The sequence below is a fragment of the Argopecten irradians genome, chromosome 13, assembly GCF_041381155.1.
Source record: "Argopecten irradians isolate NY chromosome 13, Ai_NY, whole genome shotgun sequence".
NCBI classification, from domain to species: Eukaryota; Metazoa; Mollusca; class Bivalvia; order Pectinida; family Pectinidae; genus Argopecten; species Argopecten irradians.
The window spans coordinates 9330950-9357768 of NC_091146.1; the positions used below are offsets into that span (position 1 = coordinate 9330950).

The window sequence follows — 26819 nt, forward strand, 5'->3', positions numbered from 1 at the left end:
ATGCATTCTCTTATTAACTTGTAAAAATAACTGAAGGTTTTCTGATAAGACAGCTTTAAATATTTCGAGGGATGATAATGGAGTCTGTCGATTGTTTTGATATTTAATTATATTTATAACTTTCCATGAAAGCTATCGTACTGATAAACGGATGTCTACACCAATCAAAATGTCCCTGTCTTCTTAATGTGCGACAATCAAATTTGCGAATAAACCACGTATTAATTGAATTAACTGTGTTGTGAACGGTCTTTGTGTCTCTATCTGGTCTTTACGCATATAAACGTCCTTAAGTCGTTAATACCTTGTGATATTCCGAACAAGTTTACATACATTTTTTTTTTCAAAAACTAACTGAACAACGGGATGTCTGAATTAAATATTTCTTTTTTGTTTAACTTGTCAAAACCGGAAGTATAAAGAGGTGTAATAACGGTAAATTAATCAAGACTAGACAGGGATCCGGATTGGCAAGCGGCCGGTTTTGACAGGTTACAATATATAGTACTTCGGATGTCTTCAACGAAGTCAGAGACAGTCTCTGATCTGGATAATGTTTGTGTTTTTGTTTTTTTTCCTCTTGGTTTCATTTATCATTTACATAAAGATGTGTATTATTTAAATATCATTGTTCTACGTTCTGTGTTCCTCGTCTTGTAAAACCTTTGAAGTACTAACCAGTATACTATATGGACGCTAAAGTACATCTACTGGTAAAACAAACGACAAGCCTGAAGGTGTTTCTATATCCAGTTTATATCTCAGAACCATCGACAACCGTACATTAGCTGTGAGTGAAAGGTCAAGTTCAAACTTTCCATACATATATCTACATTTCCTTATACAGCACGTGCGAACTGGACAAAGACAAAGTAAGATATATTTCTCCGGAGGGTATACGATACAAAAATACACATACATGTATAGACTACGATATTGTTAAATATCTATATAAAATGCCTCAGACTGAAGTCAATAGCCGCTGTGACTGTCTGACTAAATAATCGACAAAACGACCTTGGTATAAGTAATTCCGGAATGTGCTTTATATTTTGTATAGTCAAATTATAAAAAAGTGTATGGTGATGATTGTGTACACGATAAAAACACCGGTAAGACCGACCGACTGGGTTTTGTATATAATGTGTCACGTTTGTGACCCCTATAGAAATTTCACCGGCGATATTCACACTGCATAATGCTTTGGTTTCCTTACGATCTAGATGGTTTAGTATTGATTACATAGTGACTCCAATTAGAGGCCTATTTTCTTCACAGCTAAACACAGTGTTGGCTAAGACTAGACTTTATAAAGTACATTGCAGTATCTCCCCTTCCCAGGGGAATACTGTGCACGTTCCGGAGGTCTTTATATGTCACAGTTTTAGCTTGGAATAACTGCACGTGTCAATATATGTAATACCTCTTTATAAGTCGTTTAACTATTACGGAGTGCACGCTTGGATTTATTTCGGTTTGTTCCCGTGAGATACGGGAGAGTAGACAGTGGATCTTCATTGCATGGCGGAGCGTCATAAATCATTGTTTATGGAAGTTGTGATTAGGTTAATCAATCAGTATACCGATAATTGGTATTATTCCGCTGATTTGTTCGGGACCGATTTTTATTTTAATTAAACAGTAGCAATGCAATTATCGTTATACCGCCAGTGGTTACCGGGAAAATTAGACAACGAAACAATTTAAACAATTTATAGTGTTAATTAGGCACAATGTGTGCTCGCGGCGAACACACAAATGTCTGACGTACTTGTATAGCGGAGCTCCAAAAGACAAAAGTTTTCTGAGACCATTAGGCAGATGTACAGAAGGGTCTGCTTCACATCGGTGCTTGTAAACTATTTGAGATCTTACGTAAGTTAAGCGTGTGAGTGATGGGATCTATCGAGCCGCTTCCTACTCAGCTGTGATATATGGCCGTACGATCGTTTGTATATCTATCTACATTAAGGAGCTGGTCTCTCTGTGAGAAGATACTCAGCTCTGATTTACTAGCTGTGGATTTGGATTTTATTGTAAGTATTTATTGTTTTATCCACTTATGTTTACACGTACCTTTCGGTGTTCATAATTGTCTTGTCTAAAAAAATCATTTACATAAACTATAAGAACAAACTTTAAATCCCATTTTTCGTGTTTTTTCGACGACCTGAAACACGTGCCTTCACATGGTAATGCCTACATTTGGGTAAGAAAATCAGAAGGCATGGTTAAAATTTATGTCGAAAATAGTAAGTAAAGGAAAGTTTTCAATAATTTTATCAATTGTTGGCTGATTGCTTGATGGTATATTTAATGACGACGTCCAGTGAATGCGTATTTTGGGAGACTGCGGTATGTCCCTACCGATTCTCTTAGAGTATAATGCAGGAGAGACCAGGTACAGGACAATATCTCCGAACTAAACAGCAGAAAAAAATATGATAAATCAAAGAGTTAAGGTTTGATTAGACACCAACCAAAAACTTCTCTATTTTAAAGAGCATTGTGTTCTTATTTTTATTTATTTAGGCACATTGCAAGTTGCTAACATTTTGCCATATTGCCACCCAACATTCGCTAAAGTTTAGAATGTATCATTGGTCTAAATAGTAGAATATTTGATATAAAACGTTAAACCATTATATACTAGTATACTATACTAGCATACGATATTAATCTGGATACAGCCATAACCAATCAAAAGAAATCAGCGCCAAGGCCAAGGTCGGACGAAATTGTTCATTACTCACGTAAGGCTTCTTCTGTGATGACTTCCGTTTCTAACGCTACTAACTCGGGAACATCTACCGAGAAACCTCACAGAGTAGGGGAGGACAATTAGGGCCTTGTACATGTAGTGATGGAGATAGTTAGCACTGTTACTGTATATGATTGTGTGACGAAGATACGACATTGTATAAAATTAACCTATAAATCCATATCCTATGCGGGTTTAGTACAATTAACCTTAATTTACAGATCCCCGTATTTTGTTTTTTTATTGTTATCACTCAAATGTCATCTCTTTATCTCTCTTTCTCTCTCTATTCAGCTAATTAACATCCATCTAGCCGAATGGTAACAGAAGCATTTTCAAAGTCCCTATATCAAATTATATAAGGAGTTTAACTAATTTTTGTCATAAGCATTTGTTTGCGATTCACGCAGGGGGTTTGCATTTCACCTGCTGACACCATTGCAGGCGACTAAATTTGGGATCATATCTTTTCTATTCTTTCATAAACCGCAGCCTCCCAAACTATATAGGCTTTCAAACACGTAACGCAATACTACAGGGGACACCGTCCTCAATCTTAAATGACCTTAGCTGTTGCTCGGACGTTATGTAGTCACACAACCAACAGGCCACTTTCTACACACATTTCTACCAAAATCATTATACAATACTCAAGCACAAGGTTCCCCCTTCCTACGCGTTCTGGCCCCTATCACCCCGCTACTCGCCAGGTTTGATGGTTCTCCTTAACGTCTCCCCTAACACTGCTTCACTTTTGGCTTTGAGAGTTTGCCTCGGTGAGGATGATTGTGAATTTTCTTTCTCATTTTCCTGATATACGCTATGTTTTACTCATTGCTATCGCTATATAAGAGGGATATATATTTGTATCTGATGTGTATGTTGGTATGCTTTAGTGAGATAACACTATAGAATACCACAACATTCAACTATTATAAAAAAAACTCAAAACTCAAACTTACCGCAGTCTCCCAAATCAAAGACGGAAGGACCCTCACTGCATGCAATGCAGTGCTTAGCAGAGGGTATGTAACAAATTGAAATCAATAGCTTTTCATGTGATGTTAATCATAATTAATTTTTAAACACATCGCACAGTCTCCCTGTTACCAAACAAATCACCCAGCTCGATTTTCCAGTTAATTGATAAGTTGAAGCTACAACCTTCTGTACACTTATTTAACTATAAATACATTGGATGCATAAATATATACAGTCTGGCACTGAATCCGTCTAAACTAGCGTCTAGGTCACGTGGCTAATGAAACAAGAGTAACCTGAGTAATTAGACGTAATGACTGCGCGTGAGAGGTCAGCATGCAGCACGTGCAGGATTTCAAAAGAAGGAAGATTTTTGTGATGGTATACGTTAGCCTTTTAGACTGATTCTCGCTATCAAACCACTCTGTTTTATGTATGCAGTTGATAAAACTATTGTACATTTGTTAATCAAATTTGATATTTTAGATGCCTTCAGACATGTCAATGGATGTTATCGTCTTATTTTGCCTTTTCAACACAGACCAATTAACGACGTACGCGTGCGTTTTAGGGGAACTGTTGGATAGCACAGTAGTGTATCGTTCTACAGTATACCGACTGCTATTGTGTAGTTTTGATATGAACACATTGGTAAGAGAAGTACAATGCACTTATGATATCGGGAAACTGAACGTAGCGTCCAATAACTCACCAATGATAATTATGATCTATCTAGAAAACGTTTAAACAGTTGATGTGTCTACGATGAAAGTCGGTATATAAAGGTGCATGTGTTACCCCGTAGATTGTATATACAATAGTGTTATGGGTTACCAGATAATAGCGTAGTATCTCAAGCACTCCATTTACTATAACTTTCCACACAGTTTAAACCGATTTCCCAATTTGCCTTTTTATCATGCTTGCAGTGCATTCATTTGTAGTTTCTTCTTTTTTTTCCAATAAAATGGAAGAAATGCATCTGGTTCTCTTTGTTTTTATACGCGAAAGATGACAGATACATACATGCAATTATTTATTTATTGAACTCCAATACATGTTTATTATACAAATTACTCATAAGAATTTGTGTCAGATTTTAATAACTGTTGATCTTTATTACATTCCTTCCGTTTTGCTAGTTAGACACACAGTGCCATGTGTTACCATATTGAAATATCGCCGGGAAAGAAAACTTACAACACGCGTTTCTAGTGCCATAGCATTCTGAACCCATTGAACAAATCAAATCTCTAGTCCTGATAGAGAGTCCCAAATTTATCTTTTTACGGGTTAAATAACAACACCAAAGCCATAAAACATGGAGATATAATGGCGGTTACTATGGTAACAAGTGTTCTACGTCACGGTTTTCTGACACCTTATGTTGTGACGTGTCGGGCCACTTAGGCCGGTGACGATAAGACCAGCGCTGGTGATGTCTGAAACATAAGAGTGTGTTAGGATTGCAGTTTGTTTCCAGTTCAATGTAGCACAGTGTCGTAAAACCACGACATTTATATTACAGTAGCACGCATGCGTACATACAAGATTGAAACTACTCGTATATAAAAATCAGACATTACACAACATATATATTTCTCAGTACCCGCATTAATATATCATTGTTTTCACCATTTAACCCCTTCTGTTCAACACAATACCGATTTTTTCGACTATTTTATTGATAATCTATCAAATTTCATGTTATCTATTCTGTATTTTATTTTTCTTGTTCTGTTAACATCAATGTCGGGTAGCTTCCCGTTTTCCATTATAGATAGCTAGGGAATTTACCATTTTGCATTCGACGGTCATTGACCTTAACTACCAACATTTCCCATGTCTTTTATATCTTGACCTACTTTAATTAACGTTGTGTCAGATTTGAAATTGATATTTTGTTTGCTTTAGCTTACTTTTTTTATTGTAATTTGATTTGTAAATGATTATCTTATTGATGTACATGATACTTCAACAAATAAATAATAATCACATGATTAGTGAAATTTTACTTTCTCATTTACTGCCAAATTTGTGATTATATCTTCACTGAACTCAGCAAGTAAGTAAATAATAAATGTATTTCTTAAGATTCTTACAAAAATAAAATTCGTATGACCACAAAATATTTTATCTTTATTTGGAAATTGCCGTTAAACTGTTATTAGCCTAATCACATTTTAAACAAATGGGCAAAGATGTTATCTTGAAGTAACAGTTGTAAAGCCAGTCAGTTCAATAAATATCGATGGAAACGGCCGAGAGTCCTGGTAAATTGTTTAAACCGATTCTAGCGAGTTTGGTTTATTACTTGACATTATCTAAGAAATGTTGGTTATTTGATAACATGTTGATCTGCTTAATAGAATATTTATGATCTTCTAGAAAACACTGCGAGTAGCAATGCATGCAATATTTATTTCTTGGCATTTAACTGCCTCGACGACAAATTGAATATGCTATCACAGTAAATGACGCTTATTATTTGATAAAATCTCATATGAAGATAAACACAGCCGATATCAGATTTTCTGTAAATAATAGAAATATACCATCAGAAAAGCGTTCAGACTAATTGATGGAAAGATTTAATTTCCGCGAGTTTCGCCGATGAAATTTCCGTCACTTGTCGTTTTCAATTCATATCAAGTTATCTGAGAAAGTACAAGCGCACTAAATTTTGCGTCAGACTAAATCTATGTTACGCATGTTTGTTGATGTTTTGAATGAAACCAGAGCCGGTAACTGGAACAAGTAGGACAAGATTTTAAAGATAATGAACAGTGGCGAACAGTGATAAATGCACACAGATCTGGGGCGGATTCCCAGTATAGTGGGTTATCAGAGTAAGGAACACTCACTGATATAGTCCGTACATCTGTTTTAACACCGCGCGTGTATGTCACGTGCTATCTAATTATCAAAGTTTTATTTTGTTAAGTTTAACACTGAGACAACTTTTCCTAATCGTCGTATCATAAGCGTGACATGAAGGCTCACCTCTGTTTTATTTTATGGTCTCACTCCTCTGGCACTTCTGGGACTACTTGATAACGTAAACTTTGATTGACATTCGCATAATAATTGTAAATCGCCCACGTTAATCACCAAAATGAAACAATCACAGTTACAAGAGGCTTAAATGGTTCTGAATTACGGTATTGCATTAGCGTAAGAAGACATTTAACTTAAAAAGAGAGAAATTGAATAGTTGAGAAACACATTAATCAACAGTCCATTGATATGCATGCAGACTTATCATTTGTTTATGTTATTTGTTTCATTAAATCTTGTCGAGTGTGGTTACTGGTATTCTACATCAGATTGAGTGTTAAACACACTAAGCCTCGTTAAATTAAACATGTAAACTTTACTGATGCTTCTCTGCAAGATATTACATTGTGTTTGTTCTCTGTTTAGCTTTATCAAACAATTTTATACATCATGTTTCCGTTAAAACTATTTAAAGATTAAAATATAATATTTTCTCTCAATTGTATACTGATCAATGTCAAACTCCTCTGCTATTATATATTAATTAATGAGCCATGACGCGATTTTCACGATAGAAGACACAAATATACACATTTTAAGTTTGTAGATGTAACAGAAATAAATAGTTATTGAGACTTGATGATAGTGGACCAACACTGCGTTGAATAACCGACATGTTTTTTGTCCGCCCTTCGTTTAATTCTAGTCGTATCGGTAGAACTGAAACATTAAATCCATCACTGTACACGGCATATTTTCACTAGTTTTTTAATAAGGTTGTAATTTATAAGAAAAGTGAAGACTCAAATGGAACAAATGGGAAGAGAAACACTTTAACATTTACTAACAATTATCACTCGAAATCTAACTTGGAAAGGCTTATTTGCTTACGCATTTTTAACTGGTTTTAATGATTTTCTAATGAGTTGTTAAGGTCTTCGTCTCCCTAAAATTAAGGATTTTATAGTTGGTGACACTGTGCCAAAATGACAAAAACCAATTGTAAGCTGATAAAAAAACATTTTCCTGGAAGCCAATAACTTTATTTGAAATTCACAGAAAATACAGTTCAAATCAGGCTTAATGACTGTAGTATCACTGAACTGTATAAAATCAAATGTATACATGTTCATATACAAATTAAAAATCTACTATTATATAACATGATTTTTGTTCTATTTTCAGCGTCGGTGCAATAGTGTTATTTGTCAAGGAATTTGAATGGAGACAAAAATATCGACTCGTGGAATATTTAGGAATATCTTGGGAATTAGACCGAAATCCATTTTCCTCTTCAAAATGTGATTGAAGTAACCTCGGTCGAGAATTTGAAGACGCAGTACTGATTAGAGTTTGAGATGAAATAGGTTTTTTATATACTGAAGATAAAGGAACAGTTTTGGAAACCAATTTAAAAGTGTGGATATCGACACCAGTGTTGTGAAATCAAATACGGGATAAATATTTAAATTATATAATTGGAATATAGTTTATATAGACGGCGTTATGCCTGTAAAGAAGGCAAGCGTTGAGATTTTTGTTCACGATTTTCCGCAATCAACCGGAACGTATCGCATGAACTCCATGACATATATGCTCTATAGTTATCCATTATGCCAAATTATTGTAGAATTTAACAACAAAACAGGGGAGACATTCCTATGCACACTATCCTTATCTGTGTTTAGATTAACTTATTTAGACAAGAAGAATATCCATAATGTAATATAGATATACAGCGTAATGTACAGATTGTCCATGATTTTATTTCGCGTTTCACCTTGGGTTTATACTCGTAAACACTCCCACGTGACAGTGTTAATGTGTTCTGAAACAGCTCGCTAAAGTTCACTGATTCTGACGTGTTTGAGATAGGTGATTGCTGTAGTGTCTTTAACGGCACACTCAGTTTATTTTCTATTATAACTTTGCTGCTCCGCTAATGTGTAGAGCGTGTTACTTATTCGTTATAACATTTTAATTACGATAACATGCATATTTGTTAATATCTTTTTTCCACAATCAATATATTGCTTGGTTTATACGTTATTGTCCAATGGCAAAATGTACTACGTTTTTCTATATTAAGCTTGTCTACTGTCAGCAGAGAGGCGATACACGTATTATAGCAGGGGCTATTGAAATATATAAATGATGATTTAGTTTACTAGAAACGTTATATCAACCATTTACGGCCAAATCAATAATGTTAAGTCCTCAGAAGTTATAGAAAAGATAGTTTCACATTGCAGAAATAAACAAAAAAATTCTGATAACAATGGTTCCCAATAAGTGGGGTATTTAGCGTCAAATTCAAAGGGATCATAAAACGTAATCAGATCTGAATCAGAAGCCGCATTGCACTCTCCTAAAGTATACATTGCAAGTTGTCTTCGATTGTGAACAAGTAACATAGGAAACAAAAGGCTTAATTACAGTCCTATAACCTGACTTCCCTATATAACATTACTAGAAGTTGTCTTACTGTATGACCGTGTTCCCTCTGACGTGAATTGGACGCGCATTTTACCCAGTTATACTACAAATAGTTTGTATCGTAGTCTAATTCTTTGTAACGTTTGAAGAGGTTGCTTGTATTCTCAGTACAAATTGTTATGTAGAGGGCCCGCTCTATCTGTCGGAGTCAATTCTCGCCGGCGGGTTTAGGGCCTCGGTAGTGTGTGCGGCGCGCTGGTCCCGCCAGTTGTAAAGCGCGAGTGGACGGCGCGGGTTGGGGGTAGAAGGACAACTCGTACCGAACCAATTATTGTCAACGACAATGTACTGTCGACCCTAATGAACGTCGAGAGAGAGCTTGCCTAACTCGGCGAGTAATGATGGAGGAGAACGGTAGCTTGACAGGTATAGGGAATGGAACTGTACTTTCGCCCGGTGTGCCTGATGGACAGGTGGCAACAATACCCGTTACCCAGGATACAATGGTGACGTTACGTCAGAACCGGAAGGGATGCTATTTCACGCGCGTGCAGGTCGCCATTTTTACTGTGGCGTTTGCTCTTTCAATAATTCTTGTGGTTTTACTTTTGACGTTTGTGAGAAAGGAGCAGATTATTCATGTCTCGTCTTCAGGAGCCCTACAGGATTGCAATCCGAAATTTAAATACAATACATCTGGGATATCAGTGGAATCGGATAGTGTGCAAAATGAAACCAGGTCTATTTCCGCTGAAAATTTAACTCATATTGAAAATTCGACGGATAATACGACAATCCTGGAAACAGTTAATTCCACAGAAATTATAGTTCCGGAAAAAGTTTATCGGCCTTGGAATAATATTAGATTACCCCGTGATATACTTCCGGAAAAGTACGATTTGTTTCTAAGGATTGATATAGGGAATCGGTCATTTAAAGGGAGCGTTAATATTACAGTTAAAACATCAGCTCCTAAAAAAGTCCTATTACTACATATAAATATCCTATGGATTGTGAAAGATTCCGTCAAAGTGAGAACTATTGACGGAAGTAAGGTGTTCGCCATAAAAGAACAATTTCAGGTTTGGACAACACAATTTTGGGTGATAATTCTGGAGGAAGAGATCAGTGGTAGTGGATATTACGTGATCGAGATTGGAACCTTCAGAGGAACTATGTACACGGATTTACGAGGACTATATCTCAGCTCGTATGAGTCTTCATCTGGAACAAGGTGAGCTGAATTCTAAATCTTATTTTCTTATCTATTACTCGAACAATTTTATGATCCTCTCTTGCTCGACATTTATTTCCCATATGTTCATATTCCTTCCATCACATCAAAAGAAAAGCCGATCCCATTTCTCTTTCGAATTATTTTGTCAATTTTATTTTATATATATATTTCCCTTGCGAAACAGTTTGCCAGTGGTGTATATATTTATACCCACCAGCTCACCCCATGTATTTTAGTAAATAAGCTTTTATTGATATGTTATAACCGATTCTGGGCGATGAAGAAATTGTCTTGGGAGAGTTTACGTTAATTAACCGGGCAATGGTTGAAGGAACTGTTAAAATGTCTGGAAATTAGTTTTTAATATACCGTTTTGAAGTAGTATAAAATAAAATGTTTTACCATAGACATAAATCATGCATGGGTGTATTGATACTTAAATGAATGATACATTTATAGTGTCCTATTCATTTTATGATAAGTAATACCTTTCATATTGAATGATATGCAACATATGGAACCAACTAACAGCATATTTGTTTACAAATACTATAGATTTAACTTATTAATTACTTTCATTAATGTATGTGGCATTTTTTGTCTTTTGTCATATCTTATATTCAAATAAAAAAAATATCCTTCTTGATGCACACATATACACTATTTTATATTCCTTTTTGATGATCATTAAACTAGATTTTGAGTCATTAAAATCTGCGTATATGTCCCTTGATTATGTGTGCATCTGTAAGGAATTAGTTAGCTAAACTCTCAGTATATTTTGTAGCAGATTTAAACAATCAATGGACACGTTACGAGAGTCCCTCGTGGCGTTACCGATCTGGCGTTACGTAATTTATTACATATCATAAAAAAGATGTAAGTGGATAAGTATCAATAAATCTGCTTTGTTAATATGTTACATGCCAATTAGCATTATATTACTGTCAAGTAAGATAACCAGTATACACAACACATGGGAGATCTTAGCGATTATCTTTAACATATCTCAACGTAATTGTTTTATGTGCTTTCACGGCAGTCATAAAACTATTATAAACCTCTTCTGGCTTTTCCCGTATTGTAATAATTTAACGCATTAAAACTGATGCTTAACCATAGAAATGTCTCAAGGAATTCATGTTTTGAGCTCTTTATGCGTTTAACTGCGCAGTGTGTCTACTTGTGCATTAAGGATCTTAGGCAATTCTTAGCCACGTGCGTTCATGTAAATATAGTAGCCTCGACTTATAATAACATTCATTTATTTTCTGTAGTGAGATCCTCATAACATTAGTGATGAAATAGTGGCTGCAAAGTGCATACAACATTTGTTTTGCCCTTTATGTAAAATGCATATAGACATTTCACTTCACGTTCAAAATGCCATTCCATTTTGCGTATTGTGCAACCATATATAGTCAAAATACATAATTCTTGTAAACGAAAATCGATTGTTAATTCGTCTACCCGAGTTTCAAATTCAGAATGATGGTCGATGTGACATGGTTATATTTTCAGTTTATCATGTAACATACATTATGTATGTTATCACGCGCACGCGCACGTCGTTAACACATACATGTAGAAACACGTTGTAACTTAAAAACTTATCTAAAACCATAAACATTTTAAGAACTTTTCATTTCATCCCTAGTTAAGTTGATAAAACTTAATGTAGCGAGTTATTTCTGTCTGTGTAACCTAATAAAGCTGTTCTTATCTCCCCTTAATCGGAACTCTTTAATGTTTTCCACGGGGTCAGCGTGTGCTGCAGGCCCTGTAGATAGCTGTGCAGCGGGCTCGGTGCAATATCCCCTTGAACATTATATCGTGATGTTCAGATATAACACTTTAAACATCCCCAACAACCTTGGATATATTATAAAGGAACTACATGTATACTTCAATTCCTGATACCCCAAGTGTTTGATAATAAACATGTTAGGCATATAAATTAACCGCAATTCGTTATGTATCTTTACACAGATAGAACTAAATTGTGAACGCGTTTTCAAAAAAATTTAATTCCCTTGGAATCGGCTTTCAGGAATATATATCACAACAATAAAGTATGAACAAGATTATAATTAACATTCTGAACCCAATATTATATATTCAGCTTATTTAACAATGCTATGGTTATTTCAGATATCATAATCTGCATGTGAAGAAAGGTGAATGGGCGAAAACGCGTATTCAAATATAATAAGCATTGATTTGAATAAATCATAGTTCAGAAGGTTATAATCAATTACGCATCAAAAACAAACAGTACCTGAACAAGGAAATACATGTCGAACAAGGACAGATATCTGTAGTTGTTGAATAAAGGAATTTTTGAAACCCTTGCCAAGTGTAGCAGTTTGCTGATGCAGCATTTAAGCCAAAGGCTTAACTCTAAACAGCAATAGGCTTTTAGAGAAGGTAGCACACTACCAATGTGTAGATTTGATTCAGATATCAATGCCGTGATTTCCAAATAATTATAGCAAAGCAGTTGTGTAGATAATTATCGCTAAATATTCCTTATTCACGAAACAGTGCATAAAAACATATAAAATACGGAAAAATCAGGAGACATGTCGCTTATGCAGGGTCAATTGTAAGTTACATTAAAAAAAAAAAAAAAAAATATATAAAATTCATAGTACTGAAATAATACAATGTTTAAATATAATGCATTTATAACATTTCAAATATATTCTTGTATTTTCTTGAGACGCGATACAAAAATGACCAAAAAAGTATTTATGCATATTGGCTAACGTACAAACTTTATAAAATAATGTACATATTTTAGATACAATAAAAAATAGGAAAATGCTCACCTGTAAAATATGAGGAGGACAGCCCGATTAAGTTTACTGTGGTCTTTATTCTGTCCCAGAGAGAAGTGATGAATTAGGGCACTAAGACACTTTAAATGACTGTCCGCGGAAAAGACGAGAATTTTGATTGGATAATAAAATTTAACTCAAGAAACAAATATACCATTGACAAACTTTGATTGGTTCAAAACGTAAGCTGGGGTTTTAACGCCCAAATATTTCAAACATCATAATCGAATCATAATTTAAATTTTCATTTGAATCGGGTAAGTAGTTAGAATTTGTGTGGTAAGATAATAATCCAATGCAGCAGATGCACATCAACGTACATGCACCGATCATTATGAAGGTCCGACCGATCATAAAGCCGGTCTTGACACGACTGTGCAAGCTAAAAAAATGAATAAACACTTTCAACATAAAATACTCCTCCGTTGAAAGCATCCATGTGAATCATGCACAAATCGATTTCATCTTATCAGCTAGCGAATACTGAATTTCAAATTAATTCAGGATAATTCGTCTTAGCCGGATGCCATCGGGTTCGGCATATTTGGCCGGTATATCCAGGTTTTCTGATTATATAGGTTTTAATGTTAATCAATTACACATAAATACATAGGGATCTAGATTAGACATGGGCCTGTTTTGAAAAGTTATACTGTGCTTTTTCGATAGAAAAAAACAATCAATATTTTGAACACATTTTGTAAATGAAATGGATTAATATAATCTTACATGGGTCTGTCAAGTGGACATATATAGGGGATATGTCAACTCGAGTGAAAGATTTTGACTCATCAACCCCAGGCTTGCCGAGGGTTGATGGTTGATATCTTTCACGAGGGTTGAGATGTCCTTTTCTCTTACCCCAGACAGGGATATCCACAGTTTAACCAGTGTGAGGTTTTTCTCACCCTAGGGTAAAGACAAGCTACACGAAATCTTTGCACGTGCTCAATAGTTGTATGACGACAGTATCATGACGTCGCGGTAATATTATTATCACATCACGACAACAATGAAATGACGTCACAAAGACGACATTTCCCCTAGCAATCGCGGGATAACCCTGTCTAGTATGGGAGAAAACGATGTCTTAAATGATTCACTAACGTATAGGCTTAACGAACATATTTCATAATTTGAAGAAAGAATAAAACACATGATTGAATGGAATACCTAGTAGCGGTACATAACCTCACCACACACGGGGTAATTTGACATTTCTGTCACTAGAAGTGTTAGATCTCGGTCATGTCAGAGAACAGTTGTATACTTTCTCCAAAGTGAGATCATGGAAGCGACACAGAAGCCATATTTATTACAACTGCGTCGTTACCGTCGAAATCTCCATAAGTTTGTTCTATATAACTCATTACATTCCCGAACATCCCACTCCACCCTGAGATCATCGATCTTTATAATGAAGATTAGCTTGCTACTGTAGCATCTGTGAAGATAGTAAAGTAGACGGGCTACTAAAAAATCAGACTACTAAAAATTAGAATAGGAACGAACAGTTTCTCCTTTTATTTGCTTTAACTTTTTATTACGTTTATTTGCAAGTCGACGTGTCTATTCATTCCTATAGCAATTAACTATGAACTCATATCACCAAGCTTATGTTTCCAACTAAATCTCATTGCTTGTGTTCATTCTAACGAAACGTATTTTGTTTTTTAAATAATGTTTTGTATTCAATGTGTATTCATGTCTTCAATAGTATTACCATAATGATATGTAAACACAGTATAAAGATAGTATATTAATAATCCGAAAAAGGCCCAAATAGATTCAAAGTAAAATAAAAAATCAGTTCTTTGGAATACCACTATATGGCCTTCTCTAGTCGAAAATAACGTGTTAGTCTACATGTTCATTTACATCTATTGTGCGCAGGTATGAAAATCAACAAAAGTATTACGGTATGAGTCAACATATGATTGTAGTACATATACAATAAACCAGTGCAACATTCATGAGTGTAAAATAGTTGAACTAATATCACGAACATTCCTTATATTTAAGGAATCTTGTAACTTAAAATTCTCCATAGGAAAGCATAACATATTTTAAGGAAGGCTACTGAACTTAAAAGTGTTTTCTTAACTTCTTTAATGCTTTGCCATTATGAATTTTCAGTTGAGAGATTCCTCAAATTTAAGGAATGTTCGTGAAACTAGGTCATGCAATATGAAACTAATAGAATAATCCAATGTAAATACTTCGTTTAAGTAAATCATCACTGCTGTAAATCATGTTATACATAAAACTATATACTACTCAATATAACCAAAGCTTTATCAAACTGGAAAGGGTTTTATTTTAATGCTACCAAAAGCTAACGACAAGCTAAAGTTTTAAGCCATACGTGTATGATAACACTGACTGTGTACTAGGGCGCTATTTTATCAGAACGGTTGATACATTATACCGTATTCTATTAAAGTGGTAATTTCTTCTCCTGCTTATCGCTCGGCATACAGGAAGTGGGATGACTGGTTTGTCTGTTGCCGGTATCTTTGGCAACGTGCTTCAGTGAGATAGCACTATACCATGAACAAAGGTTGCAAGCCTACACACAACACAAAGCACACAGGGGAAGCCGTTCTTACACGACCTTAGCTGTTAATGGGACGTTATGGTAAATCAACCAGCCAGCACTCGTCTATCTTGTAAAGCATTTAACGCTCAATATCAGTTGAACGCATTATTCTTTTACAAAATACAGCTTGCATACAAGATAATACACTAACACTTGTTATATAAAGCCGTGATGAAGGTGGTGATGCTGCTCTCTATCAGCCAGGCGATGATAAATGGATCCCGCTGTCGACGATAGTTATCCGACCGAGTTGATATCAGAACTATTATTAGTTCTACTATCAGACAGTAACCTCAACATTACATATCCTACAGAAAGGTGTCATTTGATAAAACACTATTTATATTGATACTGGGCTGCTTCAGATACACTTAATGTTTCATATCCATTTCATTACGTTATATGTTTTCAATTACTATTTTTTCATTCTTTTGCACGTAATACTTTTATAAATACTTCGTGCATAATAAGATATTTTCATGAATTTCTACTGTACCCAACATGACAGATCCACGCTCAACATTCTATTTATTATACGTTATATAAGTTAGAAAACTGATTTAATACATGCATATCAAATAATATTTAGAGTCTTATAATTTTTTGTATTCTAAATAATAGCATTTTGACTTTATTATACGCAATTGCATTATATTTTAAGGAAAGATTAGAAAATATTCACATACATTGAAGGTTTAAATACCTCGTTTTAAAATAGGGTTTGGCCTAGATTTTTGAGACCGATGCCATTTTTTAGCATTTCCGTGTTTCATATTTCTACTAGTGATGCCACTACTGTAATAGGATATCTAGAAACAGGATCGCTGTAAGTCCCCTGATATTTAATTTTATTTGTTTATTTACATGTAATTAACGTTCTATTAACAGCCAGGGTTCTGTAAGGACGGACGCTCATGCATGCGATGTGAAGCGTGTGTGAGGTGCGAGGTGCGTGTTTTGAGAGCCTGCGGTATATTCGTGTTGTGTCTTCCTGTAAAGTGGAACTCTTGCCAATTCTATAGTGCTATATCACTGAAGCATGCAACCGAAAACAGCAAGCAACACACCCAACCCGATCACTTTATACTGACAACGGGCCACTGATGTTGAAAAGGAGACCTCAGCCTTAACTTGAATCTTGAAGTGCCTATCATTTAGATAACTGACATTAATCAAACATCCGGAGGTTACCTCATAGGTGGTATGTCGTGACGGAAATCAACATCATACTGTCAAGATATTGGATAATGGTTGATTTGATAAACGATTGCTTTAATCTTTTATCGACTGTTCCCTTTATAGTCTCCCAACAAAATTGAAATTGATGAAGATTTGTTAATGTGGGGATATATTTCTCGAAAATTTAACTTTCCGATCTTTTATACCATTTTTATACCTTTCAATCAAATGAGTACAGGGGCATTACGTGTTATTTTTATAGTGTCCCTCTCTCCTGTCTCCTCCGCCCCTGCCCTAACCTGACCGTTTCACCTTAATACATAACAAGTAATTATATCTCAAATGCATTTCGTGTATCAAGTAGCCCTTCTTTTCTGTATGCTTATGGTTTATTTTGTTATATTTTTCTCTCGAGGAATATAAGGCTATCAATTAATTAGGTTTCTTATTTTTTTTACGGCTGCCATTGCAACATGATGTGAAACTACGAATAATGTATTGAACACCATATATTTATTAATTATTTATTGTGAGTTTTACGAAACATATTTATTCATAATGATTGCTACCATCCCAGGATGGTACTTGGATGGTAGCAATATAATCGGTCGATTTGCCTGCCATATTGTTGGGATTTCACATGGTTATAGATAGTCTTTTCACTTTGATTGGCTGGCCAAAACGATTTACGTGTGTTGATTGGTTACTTGTTGTTGAAGTTTTCATGTGTGTAATGGGTACTAGTGGGGAAATTATTGCAAACAAATCATCATTTGATAAACCCAGAGAAGTCCAAATGCTTTTTCTGGTTGTCGGACATTATTCTCAGACATCACGCAAGGCAGCGCTACACGTAATGAATAGATTTCGGAAAAAATGACGGAAATTACCCTGTGATGTCGCGATTTCATAGGTTTGGTGATTTGCCGAGTTTTGTTTCCGTTGTCGGGAGCGCGTGGAGCATCTATATATAGCCTAACTAGTACTGTTGGCTAGATGATCATGACCTACTTGTAAATGTCCGTACATGCTGAAACAAAGTTAGGACTGTCTGCACTTAAGTAAATACAGTTCTAACCGAAATGTTATGCTTGTTTCTATGCGTATATATTTCTTTCATACCTACGAGTGCAATACTGGCTGATCCAGGGCATTACACTCATGTCTCCTGTGGCTGTATTGCATGGCTACCCATGCAATAAAGCCTCGTGACGTCACGGCGTCAACAAAGACTCTATTTCCCCGGTAAAATTTTAAACATTTTTTTCACAAATATGACTAGTTTTACTATAAAGGGTGCAAACAACGGAATTTGGTATGAAAATATCACGTAATTTTTCATGTATGGAAAATTGACTTCCAGTCGTCGATTTCATCGAATTTATTTCAAAATGGCGGAATATTATATCTGTAAAAATGCAATAAAACATCGAGGTATGGAAGAAAAATACTCTTTCATAAGTGGATATGAAGGATAGGGATATTCTACCCTTGGGATCACAAAATGTTGCAAAACCCTCGGCAAGCCTCGGGTTTTACTACATTTTTGTGACCCTCGGGAATAACATCCCTAATCTTCATATCCAATTATGATATGACTATATTATAGTATTACTCCAACTTGTCCAAGTACATGTACATGTATATAAGTACAGTGTATATTAGACGAAAAACTTGTTAGCATTAGGAAAAGGCCCACTGCACCTTCTGAACCACTTTATCAAAATAAACAAAATTACGTTCATTTTCATAACGCATGTCGTATTATGTTTCCCGACGTCGTCATAAGTATAACGCGTTTGTTGACTATTTCTGCGCCAGATGGCAAATCTTCAACTTGTTTGGTATTGTAACCTCATCTTTGGCCATATTATGTTATAATTGTTTAAAAGAAACTTTTATGTTTTTTTTTTGTTTCGGAAAGGTAGCATAGTGGCCCTTTCATGAATATCATGAAGCTGAATATCTTTTACATTGAATGCGAAAGCATTTAAATTTTCATTCTTCAAAAATGAATCGTCATAAGAACTAAGGCAGCTAACTTTGAACAGAACAATGCGACAAGCTTTCCTATAATTGTTTCCTAATAAATAATGCTGTATGGTAGCCTTCTTAACTTTTGGGGAAGTTAATACTTGTGGTAATAATAATAAATGGTACCTGTAGTTGTTAAAGAATCTCAATGGGGCCATTAAAGATGCTCCACCGCCGACACAGCATAAACGATACTCATCATTTGGACAATAATTGGTGTTTAATCGTGTATATACAATGTATATTTTTTTTGCTTTTGTTGCATGTACAATCAGTACTTTTACATTGTGCCATGGTTTTTATCGGCACGTTACTAACTATTTTTCTTTTTTTTTCCATCTTGATGTAAAAATAGAAGCTAAAACTTTTCAATGTTGGTAAGTTTTAACTTTAAATTTTGCAACTAAAGAAAAATATTGATTCGTCACCCCCTGTTTTGATAGAGGAAAAAATACCATATGTCAGCGGTGGAGTCTCTTTAAACAAAGTTCAGTGCTTTATAACGCGCTTTTCGTTTTTAATTAATGATCGATGAATTTGATAGAAAATATTCAATATAATATAAATAACTAGGACCAGATCACGGAAATAACAGTACATTATAATCTATATCGTTACAGGGGTGTAGTTAATTTACAACATTATTCGTACATTTGACTATTTTGTAGTTCCAAGTCAAGAATCTATCCGAAATAAACGCGTTTTACCTTTTAATAGCACTACCTCGAATAAATTGATTTTTTCCAGAACATTAAACTTGCGCAATATAGAGTAAGAAATTATGATTTTACAACGAAGGATTACCTATCTGCATTTACTGGTTTTTCGGAAAACCAAATGCGCAGTATACGAGAAAACAATGTTGGTAAAGATTTTGTATTATTATGTTGTCTTTATCAAAACCAGACAATATAGCTACAGAAACTGTGTATCTTCATGCTTTAATCAATATATAACCTACACACTTTGTTTTGTGTCTTATCTACCAATGGATTACTCCAGCATAACAACGACTAAATGACATATCATGATGTCGCTATACCACAGATATCAGTTCAAACAGATCTGTAGTACATTGTGTATGTCATCGAGTAAATTGGCGTGGTGGGACTTAGTTTATCTACACTGAGACAATTAATTAGTAGACCTTACTACCGTGTTCAAACATATCCATGATCAACTGTGTGTACCGCAGAGTTATAGTATACTATATACTACCAATATTCAAGATAATTTGATACGTTATCAGCATTATTAGCTGTATGAGTAAGTTATATTGGGGACAATTACCCGTCAATAGAGATTAATATATAATATATTAAGACAGACTCTGATTTACGATGTTTGTAGACAACTGCGTATATCCAATATCGATAAGAAATTATATACAATCACTTCTTTTACTTTCTTATACATATATTGTGTTAAATTTTCTCGTTTTCGTTTGTATCTTCCTGCTACATGTAATGTCAATCCGATTGGCAGTACTAATACTTCGTTGAGCGTATCAATTTTGCCCGCTTTGCATTAATAAAAAATGCATTTGAGTATAGTTTCTTTGTCTTATCACCCACACGCATGTCCTCGTTGCGAAATGAGTCATGTTCTTATTTACATCATATGGTCATATACACGTATCCTTTATGTTTCCATTCAAATGGTTTAAGTTGATGCGTTTTCAGTCATGTCTTTTCACTTATATAAATCCCTTAGTCACTTCCTGACTATAGGTACTGTGAAGAAATTTTATTTCGCGGGTTCTTCGCGATTTCCGTTTCCGGTTTATTCGAACTCGCCTAAATTTAATCCTCGAGAAAGTATTCAACATACGTTACCGTTGTTAACGGATCTGTAGTGTATAGTGTCCCTGTTACACAAAGGAACGTATTCAAACAGTCTGCAAAATATTATATAAAATAATGTATTTTAAAGCTGAAAATTAAAGATGCTAATTCTCTGACGAATTTTTTCTCTATCAAAAACAGGAGCATACGAATTAATGGTTTTTTCCTCTCACAAAAGTTACTTACTTTAACCCATTGAGTAGCTTGAGCTTCTTATTTTATATCAAGATAAAAAAAACAATTAATTTCGTAACGAAAAAAAGGCCATATCACTATAGCCTGTATGTAATGAAGTACTGATTGCGCTTCCACCTTAAGCAAAACAACTTATTTTCTATTCCTTTTTGTGTGAATTCGACAAACATTTGCATGAGTGAAGACCAACTATTGTACAAATGTTGAGTATTGTTTATGCTCTGTCGGTGGTAGAACATCTTTAATAAAACAGATTATTTCAACTGACAATTGCTCTGCTTTGATACAAACTTCTGTGGATATGTAGGAAGACGCGGAGTTTCTTAAATTGTCATACTACATATGTACGTATGAAATTAATTACAATGGTGAAATGAACATTGACATATAACACATTTCTATGGTGGCTGCGGGTGTGTACCGTGGCGTAAACTAGACAGTATCAAATCCATTGTCTGAAACATTTATAGAAAACACCAAATTAAATCAATACTTTAACAAACATATTTGCCGTAAGGCTTTTCTAGTTGTCATTGTTCTCTTCAAGGTCGCCACCGCTCCCTTCGCTTTATAAACAGCATATATCGACAATATATATCATTCTAATGCTTATCTGTGATAACGATATTATGTTTAAAAGACGGAAATTGAACGAAATAGAACGCTCGTTTTTTATTTCCTGAAATGTATAAACCTTTAAGAATGATGGTGTAGTTCTAAGAAATCAATATCTAGTATTCTTCAAAATAGGTATTAAGTTACCACGAGTCATTGATTTACTATTATATAATATATCTCTTTTGAATAGATTGAATGTCGGTATATGTCACTTATTAGGTCCATACATACGGAGAATCTTTATCAGCTTTAAGCAGAGAATGAAATTTAAATTTAGAATCTCTTTTCGCTTTTAACAATAATCACCCTTCTATTTTCATCCAATAAAGGGTAGCTCTGCTCTAGCAGTGGTTTGACGGACTGAGAGTTCACAGTCATCATGACGATAAAACAATCAGTAAATAAACATGTGGAGTGGCTACGTCACTGGGAAGCACTAAAACGCTAGTAAACGCTTTCTGTGTCATGGGAAGTCACCGTAAATAAAAAACGTTTATTGGACCCACAAATGGTATTGGATTCCTTTATAGGAAAGATACACACCGGTAGGAAAGCTACAAAGACACTAGTGTTCACAGGATCTTAGTGAGATACGAATAGTAGCAAACAAGTCAGAAGAAATGTGTTCTAAAGGGATTACTCGAGACGAACTTTTACATTTAGAAAGTAAACAAAATTTTCAGAGAGAGAGAGATGATGTTCAATGTTAGTTGTTGGATTTGTTATATTATTGCTTATCAGTTTGATAAGTAGCGACATTCTCTGTATGCTACCAGCGCTTAGTGTCACGATCATTTGTTTACTTTAAAGCTGCTCCACTGCTGGCAAATTACTTTTTTTTATCAAAAACAGGAGTAGAAGCAGTAGTATTTTTTTCAGTTAAAATGGTTACTTACTTTACACCATTAACACCATTGAAACGTTTTAGATTATCATTTATTTTAATATACAAGTATTACAGATAAATAATTGCACCCTAACAAATTTCGTTGCACTATGTCCTATATGGCATGAAGTACTGATTGCGCATGCATCAAAAGCAAAATAAAATATCTTATGTTATTATTTTGTATCGGTTACACATATCTATACACAATTGAACACCAATTATTCATAAATTGGTGAGTATCATTTATGCTCTGTCTTTATAATCTGTAATGATTTTCTATGGATAATTCTAAGTTACGGGATATTTGTGAAACTTAGAATTGTATGTGGTAAGTGTATATCATATTGGGAGGCTGTGGTACTGTTTTGTAAGAAATACACGTGGACAAATTGTAAATAAAATCATAAAAAATTGAATTAGAACTTTGAAACATTTAACCTTAATTGCGTCATGCGTTTTTGACACAAAATTTTTAATCATCCTAAACATTCCTGACCATGAGAGATGTTTCGTGATCCAAAACATGCTCGTGCTTTGCGTTTCCATAAATAAACAAAGGTATTTCCTTTCACTCAATGCATTCATAAAATTAGAATTTGGTTGTCGACAGCAGATGCAGATCTTATTGAGCACAATAAGCCATATCATCCAATGCATTCACTCGGTAGTAAGAACAGTTTGTATTAGAAAAGTCCTTTACGAACACTAATATGATCAAGTGTATTTTATTTCAATAAGGATATTTATAAACAAGTAATCCTATATTGTTTAGGATGACATTTAAATAGTTTGATAGACAACAACCAATGAAGTTAAAAGATGTTCAAGTAATCATTGACAAGGCGGTGTGAATCGATGGGATATTCTATTTTTGTTATCAGAAATGCACACACTAAATGAACACTATTGTCTGTCGTATACACGAACAGTTTTGGGATGCATGCTTTTAAAAGATCTTGATGAAATTCAATTTATATGGTCGTTTTTCACACGATAAGAAATTCCGTTTGGGCTTAATGATGACAAACTGTGTTGGATAAGCAATCTGTATTACTTAAACATCAGTACGTAACGCCGATTTCACTATTATGAAGTCACGATAACGTCGGTTTTTTGTGCCATTATTGGATTTTACCTTCATACAAGTATAAAAAAGCATTGACTAATCAGAAAGCCAGATTTGGTATGAAACCAAAGAATAAAAAAAAAATATGTATCATTGAATTAAACGTCCATTATATTTTTTTAATTCTACAGCAGATATATATCTCCATTTAATCCTTCTTCTAGGGTCTGCGGGTATTTGTTTCACAATTCATTTTATTGATTTAATCCATACCAATGCTTTACTTTTGTAATTAATTCCATGGTACCGGAGATCAATCCTATTCAATCCCATTAGTTTCGCAAAATCCTATAAGTCAACTACTGTCCAAAATAAAATCAAAGACGTTCAAAGAATGTTCAAACAATCAAAACAACAAAATGTTTTGCAGCACTGATTGGATTGGTATATTAAGGATTCCTCTCTAGCACACATCGTACTTGATACACTCCGCTACGGCTATATATAGACGTTAATACTATTAAATTAGTATGTATACCTGTATACCTGTATTGATATTGCTGGTAATCCTTTACATTAGAAACTTGGTAATGATCAAAGAAAGAAAAGTTTTTATTTTGTTATTCCGACCATTTTCGATTCGACGTAAACAAATTATTGCAACGTAGGGAGCATAATGTTCTAAATATAGAAAATATGCATTAACGCTAATCTGAGTGAAATACAGATCATAATAATTAAATATACTTGTCATCGCTCCTTCATAAACGATATGACACAGTAATCCTATATTGCTTTACTCAGTGTAAATAATGTTAAAGTTTTAAATAATCTCGGAAAATTCTTAAAACTTGCATTCCAGAAACGTTCTCAGTCTCTTAATACACCGTAACTATATAGTATATGATGTATAATAATTGTGTGCTAATGTTTGTGTTTTATTGTATACAATCACTCTCCTGTACATGTTTAAATTATTCAATATGTATTAAAATTGTACTTTGTGTCTTATAAGCCGCAAGGCTAACGGAAATAAACAAATTGAATTGAATTGAATTGAATTGAATTGAATTGACACCATAAACTACATTGTGCGCATTGATCAATATGACTCTATATACACGAAAATGATTCCAACAGCTTTTGCAAACTATTTCATCCTTGTCAAGATATCTGGAGATAGTATTTGGATTAGATTGGTCAATCCGAAAGGTAACCAAACCTTGGCCCTTAATGAGATGACATCAGATCCCTTATGATCTGGAGTGGCTATACGGATCCGTATTTTCATCTAATTGGCATTAGAGTGGGATTCAAACTTGAATAAAGAAAACCACCATTCCTCATATTTCCTTTAAGAACAATGACATCTAGAAATATTTATTCCATTCTGCAATAGTTTTTTATAGTATAACATATAATTCCTAAAGGTATAGTGTAAATATCGGTTATGGAACCATAGCTAATTTTTAACATAACAAGTACAATCTTTAATGATTTTCGAAGAAACCATTCGTACTCTTAAGACTTATTATATATTTTAAAAAATGTTTGCAGACTGTGTGAATCCGCATAGTGGATTCTAACAAACGTTTGCAAGGTTTCTATCATAACCCGATACAATTTAAAAAATAGTGACATGAGTGCTTATTATTAATTTTATAATCCATTTGAGAAAATAAGCATGTTTAAATGTACCATTCTTTTTTCAAGGGATTATTTCCCGAATTAATACGCAACCTTAATATCTCTATTGCGACGTCACGATAACGTCGGGGTTTGACGCCATTCACGGATATCTTTTACATAGTGGTCTGCAAAAAAGTATTGGGCAATCAGAAAGCCGAATTAAGTATGAAAACAAAGAAAAAATAGTTATTGAAATTAAAACTTAACTGAAATAAATTTGTTTTCTGTATGTAATGGAAGATACAGCCCGAATGGAAATGACTGCCACTGATAGCCGAATAAGCATTCAGATAAAGCATTGAGTTCATAGTTAAAATGCCAGTGAAGTGAACCTACTAGTTAATTCAAACTAGATTCTATCCAATGTAATACGATATCAGATTCATTATGCTCTGCACGTGATTTGGAATGGAGACTAAAAACCACGTGACCTTTACATCTGGTGATGTACGAGGTTAAGAGAGTGACGTCATCGACATTGCTATAATTGTTTTTAATGAGAATTTAATTTAGAAACAAACTAACCTCAAGAACTATAAGTGTTATTTAGAAATCTTTATGGATTTGGTATGCATTTGGGATGCTTTTTATATCGTTGACTCAAACATTAACTTCTCTAGGACTTCCTAGTTTGCTATTTATTCTCTCTAAAATTGAACACAGTTTGTTATCATAAGTTTATTATCAATATATCCAATATCGTAATTTACTACTTCATATAGTGATCTAAAAGCGACCGGATATTAACTTTAATACAAGCATCGCGCATGCGCGTATTTTATTTACAGATATACACACGTGGTTCAAAATGAGACAATATTCCCACAATAATGAAAGGGAAGAAACGGCACAATGTAAACAAGAGCCCATTTACTGCTGGGATCCAGGCATTTATGGTCTGGCTGGCAACATTGGGTAGTAAATGTCTTCCCATAGGTTGCCACCCAGTATTGACTAAAATATTTATTTATTTCCGTTCCTGTACACACTGGCATTTTAGAACATATGCTAAAGATTAAAATAATATTCTTAATGCAAACTGTTAAGTCATTAACTAATTTTAAAGATAACACAACAATGTGATGTTGTACTATCAGCTCATGTTGAACGTTTAGTATGTATGATAAATATTGGGGTTTTCTGAAACGTCATCAATGCTATATGATTTGGCAGTGTGTGTTGAATCTCTCATTGATGACCTAAACCCTGGTGACAAAATCCTGTATATGGAATGTGATTGGTGGATGTTTCATTTCAATTCACCCCGTGATATGACGTAGTAATACAATGTGTTTGTATTTATTGGATTAATATAATATGGTTATATTATAAGAAAACACATTACCGTGATAATGTGTACTCTGTATTTATTATCACGTAAGAACTCCACATGATGTTAAACAATTCGCAAATTGACATGTTTTTTCATAGGAATAAAACAAATGCAATGTTTT

The 26819-nt window shown here is 34.3% G+C and overlaps 1 protein-coding gene across 1 annotated transcript in view; it reads left to right on the plus strand.

The window, feature by feature from the left end:
- The first annotated feature begins 1214 nt into the window (after window positions 1-1214).
- Window positions 1215-26819, plus strand: part of LOC138305466 (aminopeptidase N-like) — a 53520-nt gene continuing 27915 nt past the window's right edge. Inside the window, exons 1-2 of the mRNA XM_069245701.1 lie at window positions 1215-2036; window positions 7925-10409. Of these exons, the coding sequence (XP_069101802.1) occupies window positions 9574-10409 (836 nt within the window). The 5' untranslated portion in view covers window positions 1215-2036; window positions 7925-9573. The remainder of the gene's footprint in view (window positions 2037-7924; window positions 10410-26819) is intronic.